The sequence below is a fragment of the Lynx rufus genome, unplaced genomic scaffold, assembly GCF_022079265.1.
Source record: "Lynx rufus isolate CCGP_SWC_20201006 ecotype Redwood Valley unplaced genomic scaffold, mLynRuf1.p SCAF_16, whole genome shotgun sequence".
Lineage (NCBI taxonomy): Eukaryota > Metazoa > Chordata > Mammalia > Carnivora > Felidae > Lynx > Lynx rufus.
The window spans coordinates 4725389-4752057 of NW_025814830.1; the positions used below are offsets into that span (position 1 = coordinate 4725389).

At 54.1% G+C, this 26669-nt stretch overlaps 2 protein-coding genes across 3 annotated transcripts; both read right to left on the reverse strand.

Moving 5' to 3' along the window:
* Nucleotides 1–36: 36 nt before the first annotated feature.
* Nucleotides 37–3387, reverse strand: LIN7B (lin-7 homolog B, crumbs cell polarity complex component). The gene is made up of 6 exons (XM_047079086.1): nt 3351–3387; nt 2820–2965; nt 2473–2544; nt 1643–1852; nt 485–648; nt 37–146 (listed from the first exon to the last, which is right to left on the reverse strand). The coding sequence occupies exons 1-6, from the start codon at nt 3385–3387 to the stop codon at nt 125–127; spliced, it is 651 nt and encodes a 216-aa protein (XP_046935042.1). The 3' UTR covers nt 37–124.
* A 5687-nt stretch (nt 3388–9074) lies between these two features.
* On the reverse strand, nt 9075–25834 carry SNRNP70 (small nuclear ribonucleoprotein U1 subunit 70). 2 transcript variants are annotated; one of them, XM_047077665.1, is made up of 10 exons: nt 25644–25834; nt 24719–24875; nt 22867–22929; nt 22699–22753; nt 17881–17945; nt 17650–17712; nt 16933–17014; nt 13563–13664; nt 9997–10084; nt 9075–9887 (listed from the first exon to the last, which is right to left on the reverse strand). In XM_047077665.1, the coding sequence occupies exons 2-10, from the start codon at nt 24863–24865 to the stop codon at nt 9263–9265; spliced, it is 1290 nt and encodes a 429-aa protein (XP_046933621.1). In that variant the 5' UTR covers nt 24866–24875; nt 25644–25834; the 3' UTR covers nt 9075–9262. The 2 variants fall into 2 exon arrangements, with proteins under 2 accessions (XP_046933621.1, XP_046933619.1); XM_047077663.1 differs by having other exon boundaries at nt 9075–9914; nt 25644–25833.
* Nucleotides 25835–26669: the final 835 nt, after the last annotated feature.

Below are 26669 nucleotides of genomic sequence, written 5' to 3' on the forward strand. Positions count from 1 at the left end.
AGCCCCAGGATGCAGGACAGATACACAGACACTCAATGAGGGTCAAAGATCTTTAAATAAGGAGCCGGTGACAATAAATACTGTACAGGGGAGGGGGTGAGGGTGAGGGTCCAGATCTGTGGTTTCAGCCTCGAGACTCCAAGGACCTGCAAAGAGGGGGAAGAGAGGGGAGTCAAGCTCAGGGAAGGGGACCTGGGGAGGCATGGGAGAGAGCCGGGCCTGGGCCCAGGGCAGTGGACTGAGGGATTCTGGAGAGTCGGCTGCAGACCTTGGGACGAAAGTGAGCCTAGGAGACCCCCCCAAAGGATTTAGCCAGAATAGCTTGTGAGAGCCTGGGTCAGGGGTCAAGGGTCAGAACCCCAGAGAGAGAAGCCGGGGCTGGGGGTGGTGGCCATCAAGGTCCCAGAAGTCACTGGTCTGGTCTGGGACTCTGGGGATAAAGGAGGCGGTGGAGGCCACAGGGGTGTGGTGGCAAAGGGCTCACGAGTAGCTCTGGTGCTGCTGGCGCCGGCGAGCAGAGCGCATCTTCTCGAAGCGGGCCTCCATCTCCTCCAGCACGCGAGGCGTGTAACGCACCACCAGCTTCACCGAGCCCTGGGCTGCCTTCAGCAGCTCCACTGCCTTCTCGTGCTGCTCACCCTCAACACTCTGCAGGGCGGTGTACAGACACCTGGGCCTGGGGCCTCCCACCCACACCCAGCCCCGACCCTACTGTGGGTGAGCCTGGTACCAGCCCGGGCTGCCAGGGCCTTGTGTCCTTCTGGGAGAGGCACATTCACTCTTGGCTCAGCGTCCTCCTCCCCCCAAACCTGCCAAGTTCCTCATGTCAGGGACAAGCCCTCAAAGCCCTCAGTCACCAAGCCGGACCTCCAAGTCCACCTTTATCCCCTCCCTCCCCAAAGCCTGCTGTTCCCCGGCCCCATCCCTCCTGCTCTGACTCCCTACTTTGTCCCTGCCACCCTGGCCCCAGTTCAGGCCTCATCTTCTCCCCAGGGACTTTCACCTAGCCTCCTCCCTAGAACTTCTGGCCTCCAGTCTCTACCTTCAGTCCATCCCCTACAGAGTTCCAAAGGGGTCCTTCGACCCCTCCAAGCTGAGCCTATCCCTCCGCTGTTCACAGCCTTCCCAAGGCTCCCCAGAACCCTTGAGATGAAGTCCCAGCTTCCCAGGTTGACACTTGGGCCCTGCATGGCTGGCCCCAAGCCCTTTCTGTTCAGCTCAGAGGAGTGTAGAGTCACAGCCCCGACCTACAACATCCTCAGCTAGTAATACTCTTCTCTACCCTATTTGCCTGGAGAACTCCTCTGCATCCTTCAAAACCCAACTCAAATGTTCCTTCCTCTGCAAAAACTTCCCTCACCTACGCTGGTCTGGTGTCCCATTTGGGCTCTCATAATGCTTTGTGCTTCCTCATTATTATCTCCCTGGATCAAGATTATTTCAGTCAGAGTCTATCTCTCTCACCAAAAAGGAGTCCTTGAATATGGGAGCTGAGGCAAACTTCTTTCAGTGTCTCTAGCGGTGCCCAGCACAGGGCTGGACAAAGAGGCAGTACTCAAGCGGTGCATGTTGAATGAATGTCAAAAGCAGGGACTGTGCTAACCTTGAACAGACCGGGAGCCCAGCCTCAGTCCCCACTCACCACGCCATTCACGGACAGCAGCTGGTCGCCGCGCTTGAGGCCTCCGTGGCGGTCAGCCACGCCTCCAGGGATGACACGGGAGATATAGATGGGGGAGTTCTGCTCCTTGCCCCCCATGATGTTGAAGCCCAGGCCCTCATCTGTCTTGGGCAGCTCCACTACCCTGGGATGTGCATGGCCCTCACTGGCTGTGAAGGCAGCCACCGTGGCCTAGGAGAGAAAAAGTGTGGGGAGGTGAGGGCCCCTCCCTGGTGGGTGTACGGACGAGGGGGGAGGATCTGGGCCAGGGAGAGCAATTTAGGCCAGATCACTTTCCCCACTCACGGGGCACCTGCCGCCGTTCAACACAAGCTCACACTCTTATGAGTCCCTTTTAGTTCCCTCTCAATGCTTCAGACATCAAAGAGAATGTCTCCATTTTGGTATGAGTGCCTCTTAAATACTCACCACTTGCCAATCTCGATTTTTAACAGAGAAAAACAAGGCCTGGAAGGAACTGAGAGCCTCCAGGGGGCGGCAAGAAATAGCATACAACTATAGTTTACTAAGATTTCAGTGTTTAAGGCTATTTCGTTGTATAGGTGTTAAAGGGTATCCTCTTGTCAGGTATGCGGGTACCAGCTTCCACTGGCGGTTGCTACAGATGCCTTTATATGACATTTAAGTAAAACGTGAGATTATTGAAAAGATCAGTAAATAACAATAACGCTGGTACATAGATTCGGCAAAAATCATGAAGGAGGAAACGGGCACAGTTGACTTTAGGAAGATACTAAACCAGACCATGCAGTTCAGCGGATAGCGTGGGTGATGGGGTGGGGGACACCAACCTTGGCCGTGGCGTGGGCCCGGATTTCAGCACTGCCGGTGATGTCCAGCGTGTCATAGAGCTGCTCGTACACCTGGTGAGGACGCAGCAGCATCAGCGAGCCACCAGCCCCCTCCTCCCTTCAACGCCGGAGTCCAGGCCCGCAGACCCTCCCACCCAAGGATCCGCCCCGCCCCCGCGACCTGGAGCCCGAGGAAACTACAACTCCCGAAGAAACCCGGAGCTGAAGCGCTGGCACCCCAAGGCGGGCCGCCCCCCGGCGCTGCTGGGAGGCGTAGTCCCTGAGCTCGGGGCGACGATCAGGACTGGCGGCCGCCCGCCTGTGTCCCGGCGCCGCGCTGCTCTCACCTCCCGGATGGCAGAACAGAAGCGGCTCTGCAAGACTCGCTGGAGGGCCTGCAGCTTCTGCGGGGGCAGCTCCCCGCTGCGCTGGAGCCTCTCGAGGAGCTCCACCGCCCGGGACACGTCTGCGGGGCGGGGGCGGGGCGCATAGACACAGAGTCAGAGACACGGAGAAGCTCGGAGAGATGCGGCCAGAAACCAGTTAAGGGCGAACGCAGACAGATCCCGGGAAAGACAGCCGAGTCTCAGTCGGACACCCGCAGAGTTGCCGGTGGCAAGGGAGACTGCGGCCAGCCAGGCGCCCTGCGCCCCAGAATCCCCATACGCACGCAGGCAGGGCTGTGCGGTGGGCGCCCCTCCTGGGCCCGCTAGCCCACGGACCCTCCCACACCCACGAACGGCCGACTCGCGGCGCCCCGCCCCGCCCACCCCCGCTCGATTTGCCCGCCCACCCGCCGGGGCCCGGCCGGGAGGGGCGGGGACCGGGGTCCCGGACGCGGGCCGCGGCCGGTGGGCAGGGCCCCCTGGCGCGCTTACCCCGCTCCAGCCCCAGCGGCTCCACCAGAGCAGCCATGTCGGCGCCGCCGCCGCCAGCTGCCCGCCTGCCCGGTCTCCGGCGAGGAGGGCGGGGCCGCGCGAGGCCACGCCCCGGGCTGCGGGCGCCCCCTGCGGGGGCGCGGCCCGACGTGCGCTCGGCTCCCGGCGTCGCGGCCGCCCCACCTGCTGCCACGCCTGTCTGGCTGCCCTACCCGCGGCTGCCGAAGGTCTGTCCGCTTTGCGACCCCTCGTCTTGCAGCTTCTGTTTACACTCCTTCCGTTTCGGTCTGCCCTGCCCGCCACATCTGTCTCTCCCCTTTCTCTTTTTTCCACGTTTGTTGGACAAACGTTATGTTAAACATCCGGACACTCCGGTGAGCAGGACAGACCCACAGCCCTCAAGGAACTTAGTCTACGGGGGAAGGGAAGTAGGCAACCAGCTGCGACTGTGACAAATTGGAAGTAAGGAGGTGATGATCTAGGAGGGACACTGACGTAGAGTCCTTGGAGGGAAGTTCATCAGGAGGTGGGGCATGGATCATTTTCCAGGCAGAAAGGAGCCCACGGGGTAAACATTAAGAGTGGTTCATGACGGTGAAAAGGTAGGCGGCATACAGGTTATGCATGGCCTTGTGTGTTGGCATACACATGATGAGGATTTTGGACTTCATGGTAACTCCTAAGAGTACTGTGATATTCCAATGTGTATTTTAAGATCCGTGCAGCCACCGTGTGCGGACTGGATTGGATGGTAGCCATAGTGGAAGCAGCAGGCTCTCCCAGCAATCCCGTGATGGCTTGGACCAGGACAGAGGCAGGGAGGATAGGTGGACAGATTTTGAAACGTCGGGATGTGTCCTGGTAATTTGCTGTGTATGATACTAAGGTGCTGGTGGGGCCTCTTGTTAAGATGGTCTATGCTGGAGAAGGATTATCGGATATATTTTCAATCTGAGGAGCCCGTGCAGCACCCAAGTCTGAAAGCAGTAGTGAGCATTTGGGCAAAGGTGGTGGATAAGACCATAGGAGTGGACAAGAACGCTGGGTACAGGGTAATATAGGACGAAGAGGACCTAGGACTGCTAACATTTCAAAGTTAGAAAGAAGATTTAAAAACGGGGGGGGGGTGCCTGGGTGGCTCAGTTGGTTAAGTGTGGGACTTGGACTCAGGTCGTGATCTCATGGTCCGTGGGTTCGAGCCCCGCATCAGGTTCTGTGCTGACAGCTCAGAGCCTGGAGCCTGCTTCGGATTCTGTCTCTCTGTCTCTCTCAAAAATAAACAAACATTAAAATTTTATTTTCCAAAAAAAAAAGGGGGGGCCAGGAAAGTAGTAGGGAAACCAGGTGGGAGAAACTGTTAAGAAAGTGCTTTTTATTTTTTTAACATTTATTTATTTATTTATTTTCAACGGTTTTTTTTTGTTGTTGTTGTTGTTGTTTTATTTTTTTATTTATTTTTGGGACAGACAGAGACAGAGCATGAACGGGGGAGGGGCAGAGAGAGAGGGAGACACAGAATCGGAAACAGGCTCCAGGCTCCGAGCCATCAGCCCAGAGCCTGACGCGGGGCTCGAACTCACGGACCGCAAGATCGTGACCTGGCTGAAGTCGGACGCTTAACCGACTGCGCCACCCAGGCGCCCCAAACATTTATTTATTTTTGAGAGACACAGAGAGAGAGAGATTGAGAGGGAGACACAGAATCTGAAGCAGGCTCCAGGCTCTGAGCTGTCAGCACAGAGCCCAATGCAGGGCTTGAACCCACAAACGGTGAGATCATGACCTGAGCTTTAGTCAGATGCTTAACCGACTGAGCCACCCAGGCACCCCAAAAGGATGCTTTTAAAAGGGGAAGCGGGCAGTGGTATCGGATATTCTAAAGAGGCCAAAGGAATATAGGAAATGTAGACAAGACTGTGGAGAAGACTGATTGTTGCCTGCCCGCACCATTAGTCGGATGGGGATGCGGAAGCCAGAAAAGGGCTTTGGCAAAGGGAGAGAGCTAGATCAAGTTTGTCTCTCCCTCTCTCCCTCAGAGTACAAAACATGTTTACAGTTGAAAGCAAAATCCAAGAATACAGAAAGGCTGATACTGAAAAGAACCTGCCCCTACCCCCGCCCTAACTCTCCCCACTGCAAGAGGCAGCTTATGGCTGTTCAATCTTCTAGTTGCTTCTGTATCTAAGTAACATGCTATGTCTCAATGTAGCAATGTTAGATGTTAGTAATAGATGACATATTGATTTGCTGCTCTTACAACCTTTCTGCTCTCTTCCCATGGTAGTTTTCTCCTACCAGATTTTCGGGCCATCCATCAAGTGCTCATGGTATGTCTGAGTACTTACTATTTCCTGCCGAGCCCAAGTAGTGTTCTGTGCTTCCATTTCCTTTCCTGGACAGCTTCTGGTTTTGTTTTTGCTTTCCTGGGATTTCTATGTGCTTTTCTTCCATCACCTTCTCAATTTTTCAAACTTTCCATCACAAGGAATTTTACGGATTCTTTTTTAGTCAGGTTCACTGAAAAATAATTGACAATGCAGCACTGTAGACGTTTAAGGCGGACAAACAGCATGATGGTTTGATTTATGTATATTGTGAAATGATTAGTGCCATTGGTTCAGCTACTGAACCTTCTTTTTAACCTGAAAACTCCTTGGAAACTTGAATCGTCTGACCCCAAAAGGGTTGGAAGTGCTCTCTAGAAACTGCCAAACTGGGACTTTCCTCCATTGCTCTGAATCAGATCTAGTTTCCTCTTACTTATTTTTATTTTTACATTTATTTATTTTTGAAAGACAGAGTGAGACAGAGTGCAAGTGGAGGAGGGGCAGAGAGAGAAGGAGACACAGAATCTGAAGCAGGCTCCAGGCTCTGAGCAAGAGGTCAGCACAGAGCCCGATGCGGGGCTCAAACCCACGAACCGTGAGATCATGACCTGAGCCGAAGTTGGACACTTAACCGACCGAGCCACTCAGACGCCCCATAGTTTCCTCTCTTTTAAATCCCTTGTTTTGGTGATGTATATCCTGTTAACTTCCTTAAAAGGTCGTGCGATTTCTTTTACTTTCAAGAACGTTTGTCTAATTCTTTTTCTCCCCTAGTACTTGTAATGTTTGTAACAGAACATTTCAGGTCACGAAGTATCTGATTACAGAATGCATCTCAACTCTTGTTAATGTTTTCAGCTCTAAAGTTTCCATTTGACTTTTTTCTTTTAAAGACTGCAGCTCTCAGTTAAAGTTCTCCATCCTGGGGGCGCCTGGGTGGCTCAGGAGGTTAAGCATCTGGCTCTTGATTTCAGCTCAGGTCATGATCTCATGGTTTGTGAGGTCAGGCTCTGCACTGACATCACAGGCCCTGCTTTGGATTCCTTCTCTCCCTCTCCCTCCATCTCCCTTTCCTTGTTTTGTCAACATATAGAACAACATTAGAATGCCCGGGTCAGAATGCCTGGGTCTGTTGGCTGTTCTTTCCTTGGTTTTCAGCAATGCAAGTCCTTGTCTTTCTAAAGTGCCTAATGATGTTTGAGTAGATGCCGAGTATTGATTGTGTACTAAAAATCACACAGGCTCTGAATGAGACCTTCCTCCAAAGGGCTAAGTTCTCTCCTGGCAGGCAGATCACCTAAATCCTGATGAGGTTCACTTTCAGGTTTCTTCATGTCTGCTGTGTCACTTGTGGCTTACTCCAATATGGTGGCCGCTCTGGGGATCTCCAGCATGGCCATTGCTCCCTGCAGGGTGGGACCCCCAACCTGTCTCCCCCAGACCCGCAAGGCCGCTGCCACTTCTGCTCAACTCTGTAGCCTCCAGCTAGTTCTTTCCCATGAGCCCTTTTGGGGGTGGGGGTGGGGAGTTTCTTGCACTGACAGCAAGCAGTTTAGCAGTTGGCAAACGCCTTGAGTGGGGATTGCGTGTAGATCTGGGGGCTCAGTGCCCCATCTGGCTCAGCATAATTTTGCCCTCAAGCCCCCACCTGCATGGTGTGACCTCTGTGAACTCAGCCCAGTGGACTGCCACTTTGAGTCTGTTCCCCCAAACCAAATTGGCAAATGTCCTCAAAGAAAAAGGGAGGGTGTTGGCTTTCCTTCTCTTAGGCATCAGACTCCCTCGAGCCCAGGTCCCCAGTGCCTTTCACAAGTTCTTTTACAAACCGTGACTGGTCTTTATGTAACATAACCGGCATGTGCCACGCTAGTCCAGAACACTGTTCTTTGTAGCCAATTGCAGAAGTGTAGTTGCAGCATCTGGGAGATCTTTGAGAATATGCTCATTAGAGGCACTGAGCTCTCTTTTATTCTCTAAAGTCTTCCTTCCAGGGCCAGTTTTTCCACTTAACCTCGTGGTCTCCTGTTGGCAGGATTTTCTCAAACGCCTGTCACCCTTGGATGCTTAGGACGACTAAAGCAGTTAGAAGCATAATCCATGTGCTTGGTTTTCAGCAATGCAAGTGCTATTCTTTCTAGAGGGGCGCCTGGGTGGCTCAGTCGATCAAGCGTCTGACTTTGGCTCAGGTCTTGATCTCATGGTTGGTGAGTTTGAGCTCCACATTGGGCTCTGTGCTGTCCACGCAGAACCTGCTTCAGATCCTCTCTCTCTCTCTGCTCCTCCCCCACGTGCACTCTCAAAAATAAACTCTAAAAAAAAAAATAGCATAATCCATGTGTGTCAGATTTAATAGGCTGCCTCTGGGTTATCAAGCCAAGTTTGCCTTTAGACAGAGAAACTTTTCAAACACCAAAGTAGCTCCTGTATTTGCCTGGGCAGGAAATGCCCACCCAGCTCCCTAAGCATCGAGTGCTGAAATGGAGGGTGACTGTTCCGCGTACAGATTCTGGAGTCCGCTACCCTCGCTGCATTTGTAGTTGTGGTCTGGAGCCGCTCCAAGGTTCTGCAAGGCTAACTGGCTTCCTTCTCAAGCGGTCACCAGACTGAAGTGTCCTCACCGTCACCTGATGTGACCTTCTCTGTCCAGAAACAGCTGGAATCTCAACTGCTGATGGGATCTCCCCTTTCCTGTTAATCCTCCACTGTCAGAGCCATGCGTGAAGTAAAAATACTCATGGTGCGGGTGGCTGGGAGGCTTGCTCTGTGAAGCATCCAACTTCAACTCAGGTCATGATCTCATGGTTCCTGAATTCAAGCCCTACATCAGGCTCTCTGCTGTCGGCACAGAGCCGGCCTCAGATCTGTCCCTCTCCCTGCCTCTCCCCCACTCTCACATGAGCATTCTCAAAAATAAACATTTAAAAGAAGAGGGGCACCTGGGAGGCTCAGCTCCTCCTCCCCCAGCTTGTGCTCCCATTTCATTTCCCCACCCTTCCCAGCTCTCCAGCCTCAACAACAGCTCCCCTTCCAAAATCACAGCTTCCACAGAGTAACCTCATCTTAGAGCCCCACCTCCACCAAGACAAGGGTTACAGAGAGATGGCCCCATAAGAGCCCTGAGAAAGATGTTAGATGAAGAGAAAGGAAAAAGAAAAAGAAAAAGAAAAAAAGAAAAGGAAAGGAAACCACAAAGACATCTAAGACCCTAACAGAGGAAAACCTTTCAGAGCACCTCTTTATCCCAGTTTAAATGGCTCTGGGGTAGTGGGGGTAGCCCCAGCCCCAGGTCAAAAAGCCCAAGTTTTTGGCATGCCCTGGGACACAGACCAGAGTAGGGCTGCTGGAAAGGGCACAACCTTCTGGGAAGACATTAAAAGCAGCGAAGAAACCAAGGTGCTTGTTATCAACAGGAAATTAATTTTATTTTAAATCCAAGGGGCCACAACAAATAAGGAGACTCCTACCCTTGGCTGGCAAACTTAGGTGGTGGCCAAGAAGGCTGGGAAGAGGACGACAGCAAAGGGACGGGTAGGAACGCGTCCAAACAAAACGGGGGGGGGGGGGGGGGGGGGGAAGAAGCCCTCTTCACTCTGGCGCAGCCTCCATCAAATACCCGTTCTCTGGAGCAAGATACCCATCACCTCCTTCAGACTCCATGTACATGTCTCGGCTTTCGTTGCCCATACCCTCCAGCCCGTTGTCCTGGCCGCCACCACCCCCACCTCGGGCCTCATCCCTGCCCCGTTCACCACCCCGCTCCCCCCGCTTGTGCTCGCGATCCCGGTCTCGGTCGCGGTCCCGGCGCCGCTCCCGTTCGCTCCGGTGGCTCCGACGTCGTTCCCGATCTCGATCCCGGCCCTTCTCCTCTGGACCGTCAGGGCCATCAGGACCCAGCTCCCCAGGAGGCCCGTCATCAGGCGGTGCATCACCAGCCTCAGAGGGCTCCGCCATGTCGCCACCGCCTCCGCCACCACGTAGCTCCTCCTTGCGCTCCCGCTCGCGTCGTGCCCGCTCCCGGCTCCGGCTACTTCGCCGCTTCCGTTCCCGGTCCTTGTCCTTGCTACGCTCCCTGGATCGCCTCCGCTCCTCCTTGTCGCGACTCCGTGAGCGCCGCCGCCGGTCCCGAGAGCGGGAGCGTCGCCGTTCTCGCTCCTTGTCTCTCTCGCGGCTTCGTTCCCTGCGCTCCCGCTCGCGGTCCCGGTCCCGGTCCCTGTGGGGAAGCGGGGAGGGGCCGGGCCTGGATGAGGTGGGCAGAGGTTTGCGGTGGGGCTCCCCCACGTGACCGCCCGCATCCCAGGAAACCAGCTGCCCAATCTTACCTCTCATCGTAGCGGGAAGTATCGTCCCGGCCCGAATGCCGGATGTTCACGTCGGCCCCGCCTCTTCTGGTACCACCGAGGCCACCTCCTGGGGCGGGGGCGGGCGGAGAAAAGGTCAGTCCAAACAAGGCACTCAGGGAAGGGAGACGAGGCGCATCAAAGAGCAAAAGGCAGGCCTGCAACCGCCAGTGGCGGGTGCGCTTTAACAGGACAGCTGTGTTCACACACTTGAGGCCTTTCCCCAAGCGCCAGCTGGTCAACACCTGTACTCAGACTCCAAAGCGCACCCTTAACCTCCAAGTCCACACAGCCTCCCAACCCCCTTCTGCTCAGCTGCCTCCTGACACGACGCCAAGCTAGAAACCTAACTAAAAAACGTGGTCGGCCTCAAATCCTCCAACAGTTTCCCACTGCCTTTACTCCAAAATCTCCATCAAGCGGCCTCCAGAAGCTGGCCACTGGTTCTTCATTTTCGGGGCGCTTTTCAACCCCCTCACACTCTCTGTCTCCGTCTCCTTTCTGCCCCACTTCGGGGGATCATTCACTGCTCTCCTTGGGGTCTGCTCTTCCCTGTCCGGTTAACTTACTCCCCCTTTACGGGTCCTCCTGAACACCATTTCCACCGCAAGCCTTCCCGAACCTACCCCACTGCCCGGTTCCCCACCATTTACTCACGGACTGAATACATTTCCTTCCTAAAACTTCAGGTGGCGCTTCACAGTGCACACGCCCCTGTGAGCAGGGAACCCCTGCCTCTCCAGACTGTTACGCACCGTGAAAGTCAGGACTAGGTCTGGATTTGCTGTCACCAGCATGTAACGTAAGTGTCTACGCACAGTAGTCAAAGGACAACTAAGGAGCAACGGCGCCTTCTTCGGATGGCAAAACAAACCCAGAGAGTCACTTGCCCACACGGGGACTTGGCAACGAAGGTGCAGAACTGGGACAGGACTCCTGGCCGACTCCAGAAGCTGCCCTCTTGTGCACCGTTCCACACCACACAGACCGGAAGCAAGCTTCAGTGAGGCGGGCCGGAGTTCCACGAAAGGAAAGGACTTCCAGCAGTGCCGGGTGAAAACAGGCAAAGGATGCTCGGAGAGCAAACATTCTAACAGGCACAGGCAACTGACCGGGCATCTGGAACGTCACAGGTATGATGCAGAACAGACTTGTGTCTTCAACTGTCAGGTCACAACCCAGCAATGGATCACATCACCAATTAGATGGGTTGCAACCGAAACACATTAAAAAAAATAAAAGGCGCCTGGATGGCTTAGTCGGTAAAGCATCCGACTTGAGCTCAGGTATTCTGTGGGTTGCATTCTGTGGGTTGGAGCCCCTCATCGGGCTCTGTGCTGACAACTCAGAGCCTGGAGTCTGCTTCAGATCCTGTGTCTCCCTCTCTCTGCCCCTCCCCCACTCACTCTCTCCTGGTCAAAAATAAACATTATAAAAAAATTTTTTTAATAAACAAAAAACAGGGGCGCCTGGGTGGCTCAGTCGGTCGAGCGACCGACTTCGGCTCAGGTCATGATCTCACAGTTTGTGAGTTCAAGCCCCACGTCGGGCTCTGTGCTGACAGCTCAGAGCCTGGAGCCTGCTTCGGATTTTGTGTCTCCCTCTCTCTCTGCCCCTCCCCCACTCATGCTCTGTCTCAGAAATAAACGTTAATAAAAAAAAAAAGTAAAGCAACAGAATATAAAATACTAGTATAGACTGTCTGTAAAAAAGGTAATTTCTGGGGGAGCCTGGGTGCCTTAGTTAAGCATCCAGCTTTTGATTTCAGCTCAGGTCACAGTCTTGTGGTTCGTGAATTCGGGCCCCACATCCGGCTCTGCGCAGATAGTGTGGAGTCTGCCTGTGACTCTCTGTCCCTCCTCCATACTCGCTCTCTCAAAAATAAACATTAAAAAAAAAAGTAATTTCTGTTCATAAAACTTTTGTTTGCGTTATAATTTTGCACGTATACATGCTGGGTCAGGAATTACTAGGTACTGCTATCACAAAATTTGAATGCCAACTGACCTAGAAGATTCTGGGATTCCGGGATTCTACCAGAACAGGAAACAGCACTCTGAAGAACTCACTCCACCCCAGAGAAATGAGGGCAAGATAAAAAGCGATCTGTTGTTCAGAGACCCAGCAGTTGAATGTGTGGTCTCTGTCACACAGGCAAGTTCAGGGTGAGAAGAGTGGGCGGGAAGGCAGGATTAAGAGCAGAGTACTGATCCATCTGACAGGTCTACCCAAGGAGGACCATCTTCTTGGACAACTGTCACTCACCCCCAAAGAAGTAGGTCCTTAACAGGCATGTTTGGATGGCAAGACCTCAGACCCAGGTCCAGGCCCAAGGCTGAGCCACTGAGATCCACCCACCCCAAAACGCAGAGACTCAGTCAAGACTGAGTATAAAGCAGGACACACACTGGGCCAGTGCAGGGAAACACAGAAGAGATCAGTCTGCACAGATAGCAGGCAAGACAGAAGCAAGCTGCAGTGACACCAGAGGTGGCTCCTGGCAACTTTAAGGTCTGGCTACCAGGTCCCCTTCAGGCCAACTGGCATCACACATCTTTGGGCTCCAAAGGATCCGTGGGATTCTCAATCAACAAGGCTCCTTTGTGCTTTAAGATCCTCAAATGTATTTCTGATACCTGCAACCAAACTGACCTTGACTGACACTGTGAATGACAATTAGAGACAGACAAAGACCGTCATATACGTATGCCTTGCTCTTGACTAAAACGCATGGTAAAGGCGCCTGGGTGGCTCAGTCAGTTAAACATCCAACTCCTGATCTCGGTTCAGGTCACGATCTTACGGTTCGTGGGACTGAGCCCCGTGTCTGGCTGGGTTGGGATTCTCTCCTTCCCTCAGCCCCCCCACCCCCCGCCCCATGCACATGGGTCTCTCTCCCTCTCAAAAGAAATAAACATTAAAAAAAATTAGAGCAAAAACATGGGGGGCGCCTGGGTGGCTCAGTCGGTTAAGCATCTGACTTTGGCTCAGGTTATGATCTCATAGTTCTTGAGTTTGAGCCCCATGTCGGGCTCTGTGCTGACAGCTCAGAGCCCAGAGATGCTTTGGATTCTGTGTCTCCCCCTCTCTCTGTCCCTCCCCTGCTGGTATTCTCTCTCTCTCCCTCTCTCTCTCCCTCTCAAAAATAAACAAAAAGATTTAAAAAAAAGGAAAAATATGGTAAACAGGCATTTGCTGAACCAACGTATCAACAGACAAGCAAGAGCAAAGAGTCAGTGGATGAGAGGGTGACATTTACAACCCTACCAGGGGCTCCTTGCCAAGCTGGGCATCTGGTATGCTGAGCTTGGTGAACTCTGAGGTGACCCCCGCTTTCCAGGATAAGGAGAATGAGGCACAAAGAGAGGAAGTCCACCAACTAGAGAGTAACCCAGAACAGGAAGACAGCCCTCAGGAATGATGACGGTGATGAGAGACAAGCTGGAGAGAGGAAGGAAAGACGTGAGCAGCCAGGCAGGCAGAAAGTGGCAGGGAATGCAGAAGGGATGCAGGCCCGCCAGGGCCCAGCCCACACAGGGAGCGCTCACCTAGCCGCCGGGGCCGCCAGCCCTTCACGGTTCGGCCCCTCTCCACGTCCACAAGGACCCTCCTGCCGTCAATCTTCTTGCCATCTGCGTGCTTGTAAGCGGCTGCAACAGACGTGGGGGGGGGGGGGGAGGGGGAAAGAGTCCCCAGAGGGTCCTCTAGTCAGGACAGGGCCCGGCTCTGTGGCATCCCCACCCCCATGTCCCCTTCAAGGCACTCTGTGCGCAGGCGCACACACACACACACACACACACACACGCGCGCGCACGCGCGCACACACGCACGCAAGCACACGCCCACCAGACAGCCAGGCAACTGACAGCCAGACTGACCCTCTCCCAAACCAGGAGGGGCCTGCTCCATCTCAGAACTTGTTCATCACCCCCCAATTGCTACTGGGGGGAGCAGGACCACCCCAACCACCACCCACCCACCTGGGCTGCCAAGCCCTGCCTACTCCCACCCGACAGAGCAGCCCCCTCCTGTCCAGGCGGCCAAAGTCGCTGCAAAGAAACTGAAGGTTAACTTAAGGTTGGACTCTGCTGTGGGGGAGGGCTCCTCCACAACCCCAGGCATGCACCCTAAAACATCGTGCTGGGGGAGGAGGCCCAGCTGGGCCGCGCTGCACCCCAGTTCACACCGTTTTATTTTATTATTTTTTTGTGTTTTGGGGGACGGAGGTGAGTGTAGGGGGAACAGACATCAGAACAGAAAATGAACCAGAAAAGGGTGGGAGAAATCTTCAGGAGATGGCAGGGAGCAGAAGGGTGGGGTTACGGTGCTCCCAGGGGGCCTGGAGGGGCCCCCTACAGCAGGTGGGGGAGAGGGAAAGTGGAGGGAGGCATGGGAGGCGTGCGGTGCTCCTCACAATTCCTGCCTTACCTGAGCCGACTGACTGCCACCCAATCCCAGCCCCCGTCCCATCTCTCCCTCCACAGCCCCTGCTCAACAAACGCTGGGAGGCCAACCCCAGCCTGAGCCTGCCGGGCAGAGCGAGGAGTAGAGGGGGAGATTCGGGGTGAGGCGTGTTCCTGCTCTTGGGCAGGGCACAGCAGTGGGCAGGCCCAACCCAGGGCCTGTCTCACACGGGCGTCGGGAAGGCCAAAAAAGTCCGTTTCCCACCCCCAGCCCTGGCCTAGGGAGTTGTCCTCAACCAACCACAATACCCTGCCCCGCCCCAGCCCGCTCCCCCCCAAATAACAACCAGAGGAAGAGAAAAAGGTGCCATTTACCGATGCCGGCCTTGCGGGTGTCCAAACCGAGCGGGATGGGGGGGGCTCGGCAACTCCTGGGGGCCTGGCGAGGAGGCGGGCTTCCCGGGGGGGGACACGGGACCGCTTACCTGGAGCCCCCAAGCTTACCTGAGCACGCGCACAGACCCCACACCCACCACCATGGGGTCAGCTAAAGCTACAGGGAGGGAAGTGGGGGGGTTCTAGGGAGCCAGTGGAGAGGGAGAGGAACCACGTCTCCTGCACCACCTGGAGGCAGGCAGAGGAAGTGGCGGACCCCAGAGAAACCTCATGGAGGCCTTGAAAGAGGGGGAGACAAGGATTAACATCAAGTCTAGGAGCTGGTAAAGTCCCGGGACTATCTTATTGCATTTAAGAAGGCGGCTGGGGAGGCCTCAGAGAACCTGTGCGCCCTCACCTTTCCCGGTAAAGTCCACGCTAAACTAGGCACACGCCCCGCCCCCTCGCAGCACATAGAAGGACTTTTCCAACTCGAGTTCCACACTCCCTCCCGCCACCTGTAGGTCAAAGGCTGGCACCCAAAGGGGCAGCCTCAAGGGGTCCAGGAGATGGCGTGCAGCCCAGGATCTGAGGAGGAGGGGCCGCTCGGCCCCCGAACCCAGAGGAGGGTAGTGGGGGGACGGGAGTGAAGGACCGGGAACACAGTCAGGCAAAGGAACCCTGCTCTGGTTCAGTGTCCCAAACCCCGGAAGAAGCCCAACCCAGGAGTACCAGCAAAGAAACCACGTGACATGTGTGCTTCTAGGCTCATCTTTCTCTCCCTCTCTTAGGTCTCTATAGACAGCGGAAGGGTTTTAAGTAGAATCTACGACACCTTCAGCCCCTGGCAGCCTGTCACTTGGTCCCTCCCACACTCCAATCCCCAATTCCGTGCACTCTGCAGAGCCGCTGGGCACCACGGCCCTTAGGTAGGCCTCGACCAGGAGAAGGCAGACAGAAAAGGGGCACAGCACCCTGAATCTAGCAACCAGAAAGATTCTCCAGGGCCACCACAGTGACAGCCCCACAGAAGCACGGGGGCAGGGAGCAAAGGATTGAAGGGTTCCATGCGGAGCCCTCCCCCCAGTGCGTCCTGTCTTCGGCATTCCTGTAACCTTCCCACTGACGCCATGAAGCCAGGTTAAGTCAGGGGCTGGGTGGAGCCCAACTGGAGAGGCCAGACGCCTTTCCAATCAGGGTCCGTCCTTCCCTTCCTGGGACCGACAAGATTACCAGAGAGCCTGTGGACTGGGGGCAGGGGTGGCAGGAGGGACAAAGGGCACCCAAACAAGGAAAGGGTTCCGGGTGCGGGGAGGCTGAGGGGGCGACTGGGGATGGGAGGAGGGAGGCCTCACTGCTCCTGCACTGCCTGGCTAAGCTGGGCTAGTGTGCGGTGCTGAGTGATCTTACCCATGATACAAACCCTTATACCAACCATACACTGAGGTGTTGTAAGGGGAGCGTAAGCATCAGCTGCAAGCCAGCTGCGTGGTGGCTGCAGTGACAATAAGAACAGTCAATTAATACGGCGGCCCCTGGACACGCCGCAGCCCTGCCCGCCCCCGCCCACCCATCCCTGCCCATGTGGACGCCGCCGCGGCCTCAAAGGGGGCTTTGGAGATGTGGGGGCAGGCGCCGAACACGCCTACAGGCCCACTGCCCGCTGAGGAACAGGGTGGGGGGCCAGGGGTGGGGAGGCGGAGGGTCGGGTGGCCCAGCCCCAGTTCTGCTGGGGGGAAGAGAGGGCAGGTTCAAAGGCCAGTCCTCATTCTGACCTAGCCACCCCCACTTCTGGTGGGGGGAATGGGGAGAGGCTCCCCGAACACCCGACCCCTCCCCCCCCACATCCAGCTGGCCCCAGCTCCCACCCAGTTCCCTCCTTGCCCCTGAGGTTCAACGTGTGACACTTACCTCCCCGGGTTCACACACACACACACGTTGTGGGGGATTTTGGTTTTTGTTTTTTAAAAAACACGTATATAAAAAAAAAAAAGATATATCAGAAACAGAGGGAGGAGGAGAAGAGACATCGCTAATGTCAGGTTTGGCAGGGCAGGGATTGGGGACAGACGACAGGAAGGGGCTGGGCAGCAGAGAAGAGAGAGGGTCAGAGGGCAGGGCTCAGGCCAGAGGTACTCACAGTGCATGTCTCGCTCATGTTCGTACTCGATGAAGGCATAGCCACGGGGCTTTCCTGACCGCTTGCTGTAGACCATGTGTATCTGAGGGAGGCAGCCGGTGGGGGGCGGCGCAGAGATTAGTTCTCAGACAAGGAAATCCCACCCTTTCAACCACAGAGGCGGCCTACGCCAGCGACAGATGCCTCACACCCTGTCCCCGTCCCTGTCCCTGTCCCTGAGAGCCCCAGGTGACTAATACCCTCCCAGCACCGGGCTCAGCAGTGGACGCGCACACTGATCTCAAGCCCTCACTACTGCTCAGAGCGCTCAGGGGACTTTTCGATGAAATCGAGGCCCGCCAGTTAAACACAGAGCCTTGCTCCACAACAGCAATCGGCACACGCTTCTACATCTTCCCTAAAGGGCCAGACGGCAGATACTTCCAGTTCCATGGACCCGACAGTCTCTGTCCTGACTACCCGCCTCTGCCTCACAGCAACGGGAGCCGCAGACAACGGTAAACAAACGGGCTTGGCTAGTTACCACTTCTTAATTTTACTCCTGCTACCCAAAATCCCCTGCAAGGAAGTACAGTCAGAATGGAAAGGCAGCCCATGGACTCTGAAGCCCTGAAATGATGCGATGCATCCTTGGGGCCAGGAACCAGCCTTCTCCCTCCACACCCCGCCACCAAATCCCTTTCCAATTCAAATAACCCCCCGTCCCAGTCCACTCACTCTTTTGATGGGTCCGTACACCTCAAACTCTCTCCGGAGCTTCGATTCTGTTGTGTCATAGTTCTACCAGGAGACAGACAGACACAAAGTTAAGTGGGAGAAATTAACCATCCCCAAGCCCTCAGAACATTCCAGGACCTAGCCTACTGTCCTTTGTCCCACACCCAAGCTCTCAGCAGCCCAGGGTTTTGGCTTCTCTGGGGCTCCAGGGCTGGGGAGCTGGGGACTCACCACTCTAGCCACAAAGAGAGTCTTGAAGGCATCACCCTGAGCATTGGGATCATTGTGAGGGTCCCCTGTGCAGAAGAAAAGAATGTGTAAGTAGAAAATATCAACAGTCACACACAGCAAGAAAGACGGACAGACAGAGATCCGTTAAAATCAAATTGCTGGTGACCTAGAGACCTCGGACACGCTCCGTTTTCCAGTTTCCCTGGGGCACAGCAGCCTTTATCTCAGTAACCAGTTTAGGCTGATGGGGGAAGGGGACAGGCTGACCTCAAGCTGACACTGGATGGGGACCAGGAGTCTGAACACCATTTCAGACCTACATATGTTAAAGCCCCAGCCCCTTCCAGGTGAAGGCTGGGCATCCAGAGGCAGCCTGACCACTCCAGGTGCCAGGCTCCCTCCCTCAGCTGCGGGGCCACGCTGCCACCCAACGACACAGCTTGCACCTACAGCCCTCAGGAAAACTGGAGCTCAAAGGCTGGGAGAGAGCCTAGCAGTGTCCACCTACTTTCTGCCCCATGACCTCTGTGCCCCAGGGAGAAACCCAGGCCTGGTGCTGGAGCGCACGAAATGCTCAACAGGCGCTTACTCCCAACCCTCCTACCACGAGGCCACTGAGGAACAACCATCTCCACAGAAAGGAGCCAAAACCTATTACAAAACCAATTCCAGGGGGGATTCTGGTGGGTCAGGCCTGGGAAGAAGTCCTTTTCACCAACTATAGAGGCCCAAGCACACACAGCGGTCCTCGACTCCTGCCAGGGTCCCAAAGGCACCCCGACCACTTCAGAGCAAAGGCGGTTCTTCCATGTGACACGACACAGCACAACCCGTAGAATGACATGCCGTATCCCAGGAGAATGTAAAAAAATGAACGTTAATAATTTATTGAACACATAATTAGGCCCAGACACTGCCGCACGCTGAAAATGAATCCTCATTCTGCAAACGGAAACTAAGCCAACCCCCGAAGCACGGAAGAGGAAAAGTGTCAGAGCAGCAAAGAGGCCAAGCCCGGCTTTACGTCCCAGCCCAACCTCACAGCCCCGGTGTTCTAACTACCAAGCTCCATACTGAACACCTACACACCAGCTTCTCAGGATGACAGCCTGGGTGCTGCAAGAAGCCAGAGAAACAAAGCTGCAGATCTGAGGAGGCTAGGCTGTGAACACAAGCGAAACTCAAGATGACTTCAGGGAATGTATTACAAACCGGAGAACTGAGCCTAACTACCTGGAAAGTGACGGTGGCCTTTGAAGACAACGCCATCTTTGCGCCTACCCCCTTCAGTTCCTCACCATCCCTCATCCTTCTGTGTCTTAGTTTTCTGTGCCCCGGTATCTCGATCTACACTGACCGCTCCCGTCCGTTCGTCCAACAGGTATCTGTGCAGTGCTGGCGAGTTCCCGGAACCGTCGTACGGAGCCAGGGATTCGGTGGCGCACAAGACAAAACACAGCCCCGTCCTCTCGAAGCTCAGATACTCATGCGGGGAGGCCGACAGCAAACTCGGTGAGGAAGTCATCTGGTTCCATCACACAGTGACAGACCCAGGGTGAAGAGTTGTAATGGGCAGGTCAGGAAAGGCCTCACCAGGATGAGGACAACTGACTGAAGACCTGAAACCATCACAGCTGCAACGGGAAACGCATCTGCCAACCCTAGGCAGCAGGTGGCCTAACAGGTGGGGTAGGAATGCTAAGGCTACAATGGTTGCAGGGGATGGGGGAGAGGACCAAGGCCAAACAGCAGAGACCTGAAACTTCCTGACGTGCCGTGGAGGTGCCCGGCAGCATCCAAGGGACACCGCAGAACTCTCTGCGGTTCTTGCTTACTCGAGGGGTTGCCCTTGAGTGTGGCCAAAGGCAAAAACTAGTGCAGCCGAGCCGAGAACACCCATGTGTCTGCAAAAAGAAGACGTCAGCAGGAAGAGGGCAGCAGAGAACTGAAGCCGGTCAGCAGCTCACCAGTTGGTGCACAAACTCAGGGAACTCCCGTGCTGGCACCTCTGCCCTTGGAAAACCCCTGGTTAAAGGGATTATCTAGGTAGCAACCCCGAGCAGGAGCCTGAAGAAACGCCCTATGGAGCCGGGAAGCCTGTTTAGGCTTTCAGATGGTAGGAAAAGTATTTCGAAACTCTCGGCTCTTGGGAAGTATACTGCCCTCAACGAGCCCCGGGTTTCCTGATCTTAAAAATGGGAGTAATAACCCCCCGCCACACTTGGAAGCTGGGAGAAGTCAACGGTATGAAGTACACCAATTGCTTAACAAGGGACAAGGTCCCCTCGAATGGTAGCTGCTACGGGTGACAAGGCAGAGCCAACTTCTGTAGTTGGAGATGGAGGCTCTTAGGGCCATGAAAACCCTAACGTACTTGACCCGTTTTTTTTTTTTTTTTATCTTTCCAGTTATGCAGAAGTTCAAACACTAAGGGAAGAAGAAAAGAATATAATGAAGCCCTATGAACCAGCTTCAATTATCAGCACATGGCCATGTTTGCTTCATCTGTACCCCCATCCCACCAAAGTATTTTAAATCAAACACCAGACGTAGCATTGCAGTCTCTAACAAAGAGTTTTAAAGAAATCATCACCACTGTACTCTTACTAGACCTTAAAAGGTCAGCTCCTTAACCCGAAACCCAGGGTTCAAATGTACTCCGCTATTTCCAAAACTGGACTTTTAAAGTTAGTTTTGTTTTTTTTTTTAACGCTTATTTAAAAAGAACGGGGCAGGGGGGACATAGATCTGAAGCTGACGGAACAGAGCCTGATGCAGGACTCTGTACCCACAAACCATGATATCAAGACCTGAGCCAAAGTTGGGCATTTAACTGACTGAGCCACCCAGGCGCCCCAATGCAGTTACCTCATTTAAATCAGGATCCAAACAAGCATACACATCACTTGCTTGACCGATCTTTTGATTCTTTAATCGTTTTTGGTCCATTCCCTGCCCTTTTTCTCCTTGTCATTTATTTGTTAAAGAAACTGAGTTACAACTTGGTTTTATACCCTTTCCCACATCCTGAATTCGACCAACTACATCTTTATGATGTCGTTTAACCTACCAAGATCCCATTCTTAAAAGTGTGGAAAATAACTTCTAAGGGGAGAAAACATTTATCCAAGGCCACCTGGCAGTTTAGCAGCAGGATGGGGGTTACAACGCACAAGGGTCAGACTGCAAGGCCTGTGCCCTACAATGCAACCAAGACTCCCCAAATTAACTGCCGACAATTCTGTGTGCCGAGCCCTATAGCAGCTGGGGCCAAGGTGGTGAGCAAATCGCATCCAAACACTGCTCTCTTAGAGCAGCTGTGAACCCACAGCGTAGAGATGGAGATGATCTTCAAATCTCCCCTGCAGACCAAAGCGACCAACCTGTAGCAGGACTCGGGGCTTTCAGCGCACAAGGTGACTTGACCCGAGCAAGGAAGTCACGAAAGGCTTCCTTGAGAAGTGACAGCTGAACAGGCATACAAAGAGCTGTTACACATAAACCAAGATGTCATCAGAGACTGGGGGAACAGCCTGGGCCAAAGCCCAATGCCAAGGGTCGTTCCAACAAGAACGAGGCATGAGAAGAGGCCGCTGTAGCTCGAGAGGGAAGGAAGCACAGTGCACAACAAGTTTGAAACAGTGGGCAGGAAAGAGACTTTCATCTTTAAGCTGAGAGCAAAAGGAAGATGTTAGCAGAAAATGATACAAAGTTGTACTTTATTATTTTTTTTTTAATTTTTTTCAACGTTTATTTTATTTTTTGGGGGGACAGAGAGAGACAGAGCATGAACGGGGGAGGGGCAGAGAGAGAGGGAGACACAGACTCTGAAACAGGCTCCAGGCTCTGAGCCATCAGCCCAGAGCCTGACGCGGGGCTCGAACTCACGGACCGCGAGATCGTGACCTGGCTGAAGTCGGACGCTCAACCGACTGCGCCACCCAGGCGCCCCCAAAGTTGTACTTTAAAAAGACCCAAAGAACTTGGTGGAGACAGGCACGCAGGTAATCAGACGGTTACTGTGTGTCCAAGCAAGAGAAAACCTGAGTGGTGACACATATGGAGCGAAGGGTCAGATCTGGGACATTCAGAGAGTAACAGGACAGGTAGTGGTGACGAACCGGAGAAAGGAGTAAAGAAAGCGTTAAAAACAAACTGGGTGGCAACAACAGAGAGCATGACTAGCAAGGCTACATGGCCATGTTCCAGGGAAGAAAACATCCAAGGAGACCAGGTGGGAAGAGGAAATTCTGAATGCGGTTTGAACACAGGGTCTGAGAAAGGACAGGAAGGCAGCTCTGGTGAGTCATTGCTCAGAGAGCTCTCGGCTGGTATCAGGCCTTTAGATGCTTGGCATCTGCATAAGAGCCCTGAGGAAACGTGCCGCTCCAGGGAATAAGGTCCAAAATGACACGATTCACCAGCCTCACAAGAGCTGAAAGAAAGACCGAGTCTTCCAACTACAACATCCTTACTCCAACAAGAAAGGGCCACGTGAGACCGACGTGACCCTCTGTGAGTCTGGTTAATGACTACGACTATAACGGATCTGTCCTGCAGCCCAGGACACCCAGCTGGTTGTGGGAGTCTCCCTGAGTGCACTCCCCCGTACAGTGAGCAGCCCGAGGTACCAGGCCTCCCTTCCCACCAACCCTGACCCCACGCTGTACTTCTAAATCCTAAACCAAACACAGTGCTTGGCTAACTTTGTGGCCTAAAACCCCCACCTTCCCAAATTAAGAGTTCTGGGTTGGATTAGCCGGAGAGAAATGCAAGAAGGTTTGAAGAAAAAGAGATGGGAAGAGAAGAGAGACTTACACATTTTTAGCTCTGTCTCCACTTCCTGCTGTCGCCGCTCAATTTTTTCCCGTCTCTGTCGGGAAAAAGGTGGACAACTGAATGAGGAAAGAAGTGCCCTGATGTCAGGGAACATCCTGGAGAGAAAATGGCAAAACGACATGTGGCTAAGAGATGAAAATTACATACCTTCCTTTCCATGCGTTCCTCCCGGGTTTCTGCTCGAGTTGGGGGAGGGGCATCTCGAGGGTCCTGGAAATAAGAAGACAGGTGACAGGGTGGGAGGGACAGGGGGCAATTGCAAGGGACACCCATCCAGAAAACAACACGTGCCTCAGCCACTCACACACAAACAAGCAAACACGGACAGTTCCCAGGCCAGTGGAGGTGGGGAGTGGCATCAAAACCTGGTCCACAGACCAGTGCTACCCACAAACTGTTCCCAGTCTGTGACCAGAAAAGTAGACAAATCAGAAGAATTCAGAAACTTCTACAGCAACCTGATAGAGCAGTTTTATGCCTGCTGAAATTAACAAAAACTCGATCTTGGGGCGCCTGGGTGGCTCAGTCGGTTGAGCATCTGACTTCGGCTCAGGTCATGATCTCACAGTCTGTGAGTTCGAGCCCTGTGTCGGGCTCTGTGCTGACAGTGTAGAGCCTGCCTGGGACTCTCTCTGCCCCTCCCCCGCTCATGCTCTGTCTCTCTCTCTCTCTCTCTGTCAAAAATAAATAGACATTAAAAAAAAAACTGAAAATAAAAACAAAAACAAACAACTCGATCTTGGGGCGTCTGGATGGCTCAGTCGGTTGAGCATCCGACTTCGGCTTAGGTCATGATCTCATGGTTCATGAGTTCTAGCCCCACACTGGGCTCTGTGCTGACACCTCAGAGCATGGAGTCTGCTTCAGACTTTGTGTCTCCCTGTCTCTCTGTCCCTCCCCTGCTTGTGTGTGCGTGCTCTCTCCTCTCAAAAATAAATACGTTTAAAAGATAAACAAATAAAAACTTGATCTTTTATTCTGTGGTCTTTCTTTAAAGATACGAGAAAAATCAGAACGATCCCTTCGTGTTTACCAAAAACCCCAATCTGCAAAAGATTTGTCCGTTATCATAGACAGAGATCGGGACCAGGGCTGATGCCCAAGAAGAGGACAGTGCAGTTCAGAAGCAATGACTGGACCCCTCCTGAGGGCCAGGGCAGTTCCTGAAGATCTCCCCAGCCACTCGTTAAACGGTGACTGCCACATGACCACATCATCAAGGACGCCACTGGCCTGTAGCCATTAAATTAGTTTAATTAGCTAATAACACTTCCCAGTACCGGTTCACCGAGGGCGGCAAATCCCACTAAAGAGCCAACCTCCTGTTATCTCTCCACTAACTTCTGCCCTGCAGCTTCCTCCACCTTCACGGCCCTTTCTTACTTGAGGCCAGAACTTCCCGCTTCTGACTTCTGGCTGTGTGCCAGCATTTCTCAGGTGTGTTCTGATGCACCTTAGAAGGTGGATGTTGTCAGGCCAGTTTTACCAACGACAAAAACAGAGGCCCAAGTTACATATTTGTGTTTTCCCTGCAGTTGCATAGCCGACATCCTCAAGTCCACACGAACATCGTCCTATTAACAACAAAACTGGTCAACGCAGTAACACCGACGTTTTGCTGACTGGTTGGTGCCCAGCCCTGTAATAAGTGTCGCAGTTAATTCCCCACCAACACTATGAGGAAAATACTACTATCCCCTGGCAAAAAATGCAGAAATCAAGTAAGAGAACACACCATTTGCCCAAGGTCACATGGCTGATAAATGGTGTGCCAAGGACTGCCTGACCCCAGAACCTGAATCCTCAGCTGCTACTTACTGAATTTTCACAAAAACCCTACAAGGAAGCATTATCAACCCCATTTAAGACAGAGAAGCTGAGAATCAGAAAGAGTAAGTCCCCCGCCTAAATCACACAGAAAGTGTCCAAAACTGGACTCTCAAATCCAGCTCCCCGGCCTCAGAACCCAAACCACTAAGAGTCTGCTCAGCGAACTCACCTCAAACTCTCGGATGTAGGGCGCAATGCCACAGTAAGGTTGATTGTGGTGTTTCTCATGTGGCAGTTTCTCCAAGGGTGGCAGGTATGGGATAGGGTCACGGGGAGCAAAGAGGGCCAAAAGGTTGGGTGGCAGAAACTGGGTCATCTTGCCAAGTCTGAGGGAGGAAGGACGGCCTTAGGTTAGGGTGACCGGGAGAGACGAAGCCCCTATAATCCCGGGACTCCCAAGAAGAAAAAGAAAGAGGAGTAAGATCTCAGTATTAAAGCAGGTCCTGGAAGAACACGGAATGATCGTATGGCTCACGGCAAAGAACTAAATCTGAATGAGAAATATGAAGTTCACGGGGGAAGGCTGTGAGAGGGCGAGGCAAGGCTGGTAAGGGCAGCAATGACTGAAAAAGAGTTTACGAGGAGTTAAAGTCTCAGGGTCCCGAGCAAGGAGCCGTGGGGCTGGGAGGTTCCCTGCGAGCGTGTGGGGGGGCTCAACGATCCTTACGAGGGAGGTCCAAACCAATGGCGGCTGGTGGTCCCACACCTTGGAGAACAGGTTATGGGGGCGACAATCACAGGAAGTCTCCGATCAAGGGAAGAATCTGGTAAGCAACAAGGCCCTCGAGCTGGGGGCTTGTGGGTAATAAATGCAGGCCCCCAAAGGCGAAAGGAATTATGGGTAAGGGTCCAGGGCGCCGCGGAGACGAGGAAGAAAAAAAAGCAACACACCGCAAGGGCCTGTGGGTAAGGGGCCGCGGGAGAGCTGTGGGAAGAGGGCCTCGGTGCCCAGAGGAGTCTGGGAAAGGGGTCCAGAAAGGTCCTGCGGCGGTGGCGCGGGAAGGGGGCCCGGCCGCGGGGAAAAGGCTAGGGCCCACCGCAGGGGTTTGTGGGTAGCGGCTCCGCACCCGGTAAGGCCACTCAGTCTCACTCACCCGCCGCGCGGCGCCCTCCTCGGCCTGGAGACGGTCCGGGGGCTCGCGGCGGTTGCGGCGGCCCCTCAGCAGCAGGGACTCCCGCTCTCGCTTCGACTACGGCGGCGCCCGCGTCGGTCTCCCTCAGTCGCCCGCCCAGCGCGCGCACCAGGCCGCTGCTCACGAGCCCGCGCGGCCTCGGCTCGCGACAGGGGCAAGGGGTGGAGCCAGCCTCAAATCCCTCCGCCGGCCGCGCTGCGCACGCGCGGCGCGATCCAGAACGACCCACACACAGGGACCTGGCGGCGCCGCGGAGACTGCGCACGCGCAAGGTCACTTCCCCGCCCACGGGCACCTTAAACTCTTTTGCCGCGGCTGGCTGCAGGCCGCAGTGCGCACGCGGGTACCGCACCAAACCCCAGCCCCCACCACCTTTCGCTTTCGGCTCCAACCGCCTCCATGCGCGAGACTCCTCGATGCTCCGCCCCTTTCCCTAACACACTTCCCGGATCTTGTACGCATGCGAATGTTGTGTGTACAACTAAATACCCCTCCGCCGCCTGGCAAAGAGGCAAAGAGTCCGTACGTGAATGGTGTTACGTTGATGTCTAACCTGTTAAATCATAACTGTTCATTCAGCGCCTAGTGTAATGCTAGGCGTTGCTTGGGCTCTGAAGATATATAGCACGTGACTAAGAGAAAGTCTTTTTCTTCTTGGAGCTTACGTTGTACTGGGGAGATGATAAAGGCATTTAAAAAGAATAAATTGTGGGGGGGGGAGAATAAATTGGGGGTTGTGGCCAACACAATAAAGAAAAATAGGGCAGGGGTGCCTGGATGGCTCAGTCCATTAAGCATCCGCTCAGGTCATGATCTCGGATTTGTGAGTTCGCCCCGCATCTGGCTGTGCTAACAGCACAGAGCCCGGAGGCTGATTCAGATTCTGTGTTTCCCTCTCTCAGCTCCCCCCCCCCCGCCCCCACTCTGTGTGTGTGTGTGTCTCTCTCTCAAAAATAAACATGAAAAATTAAAAAAAATAGTAATAAT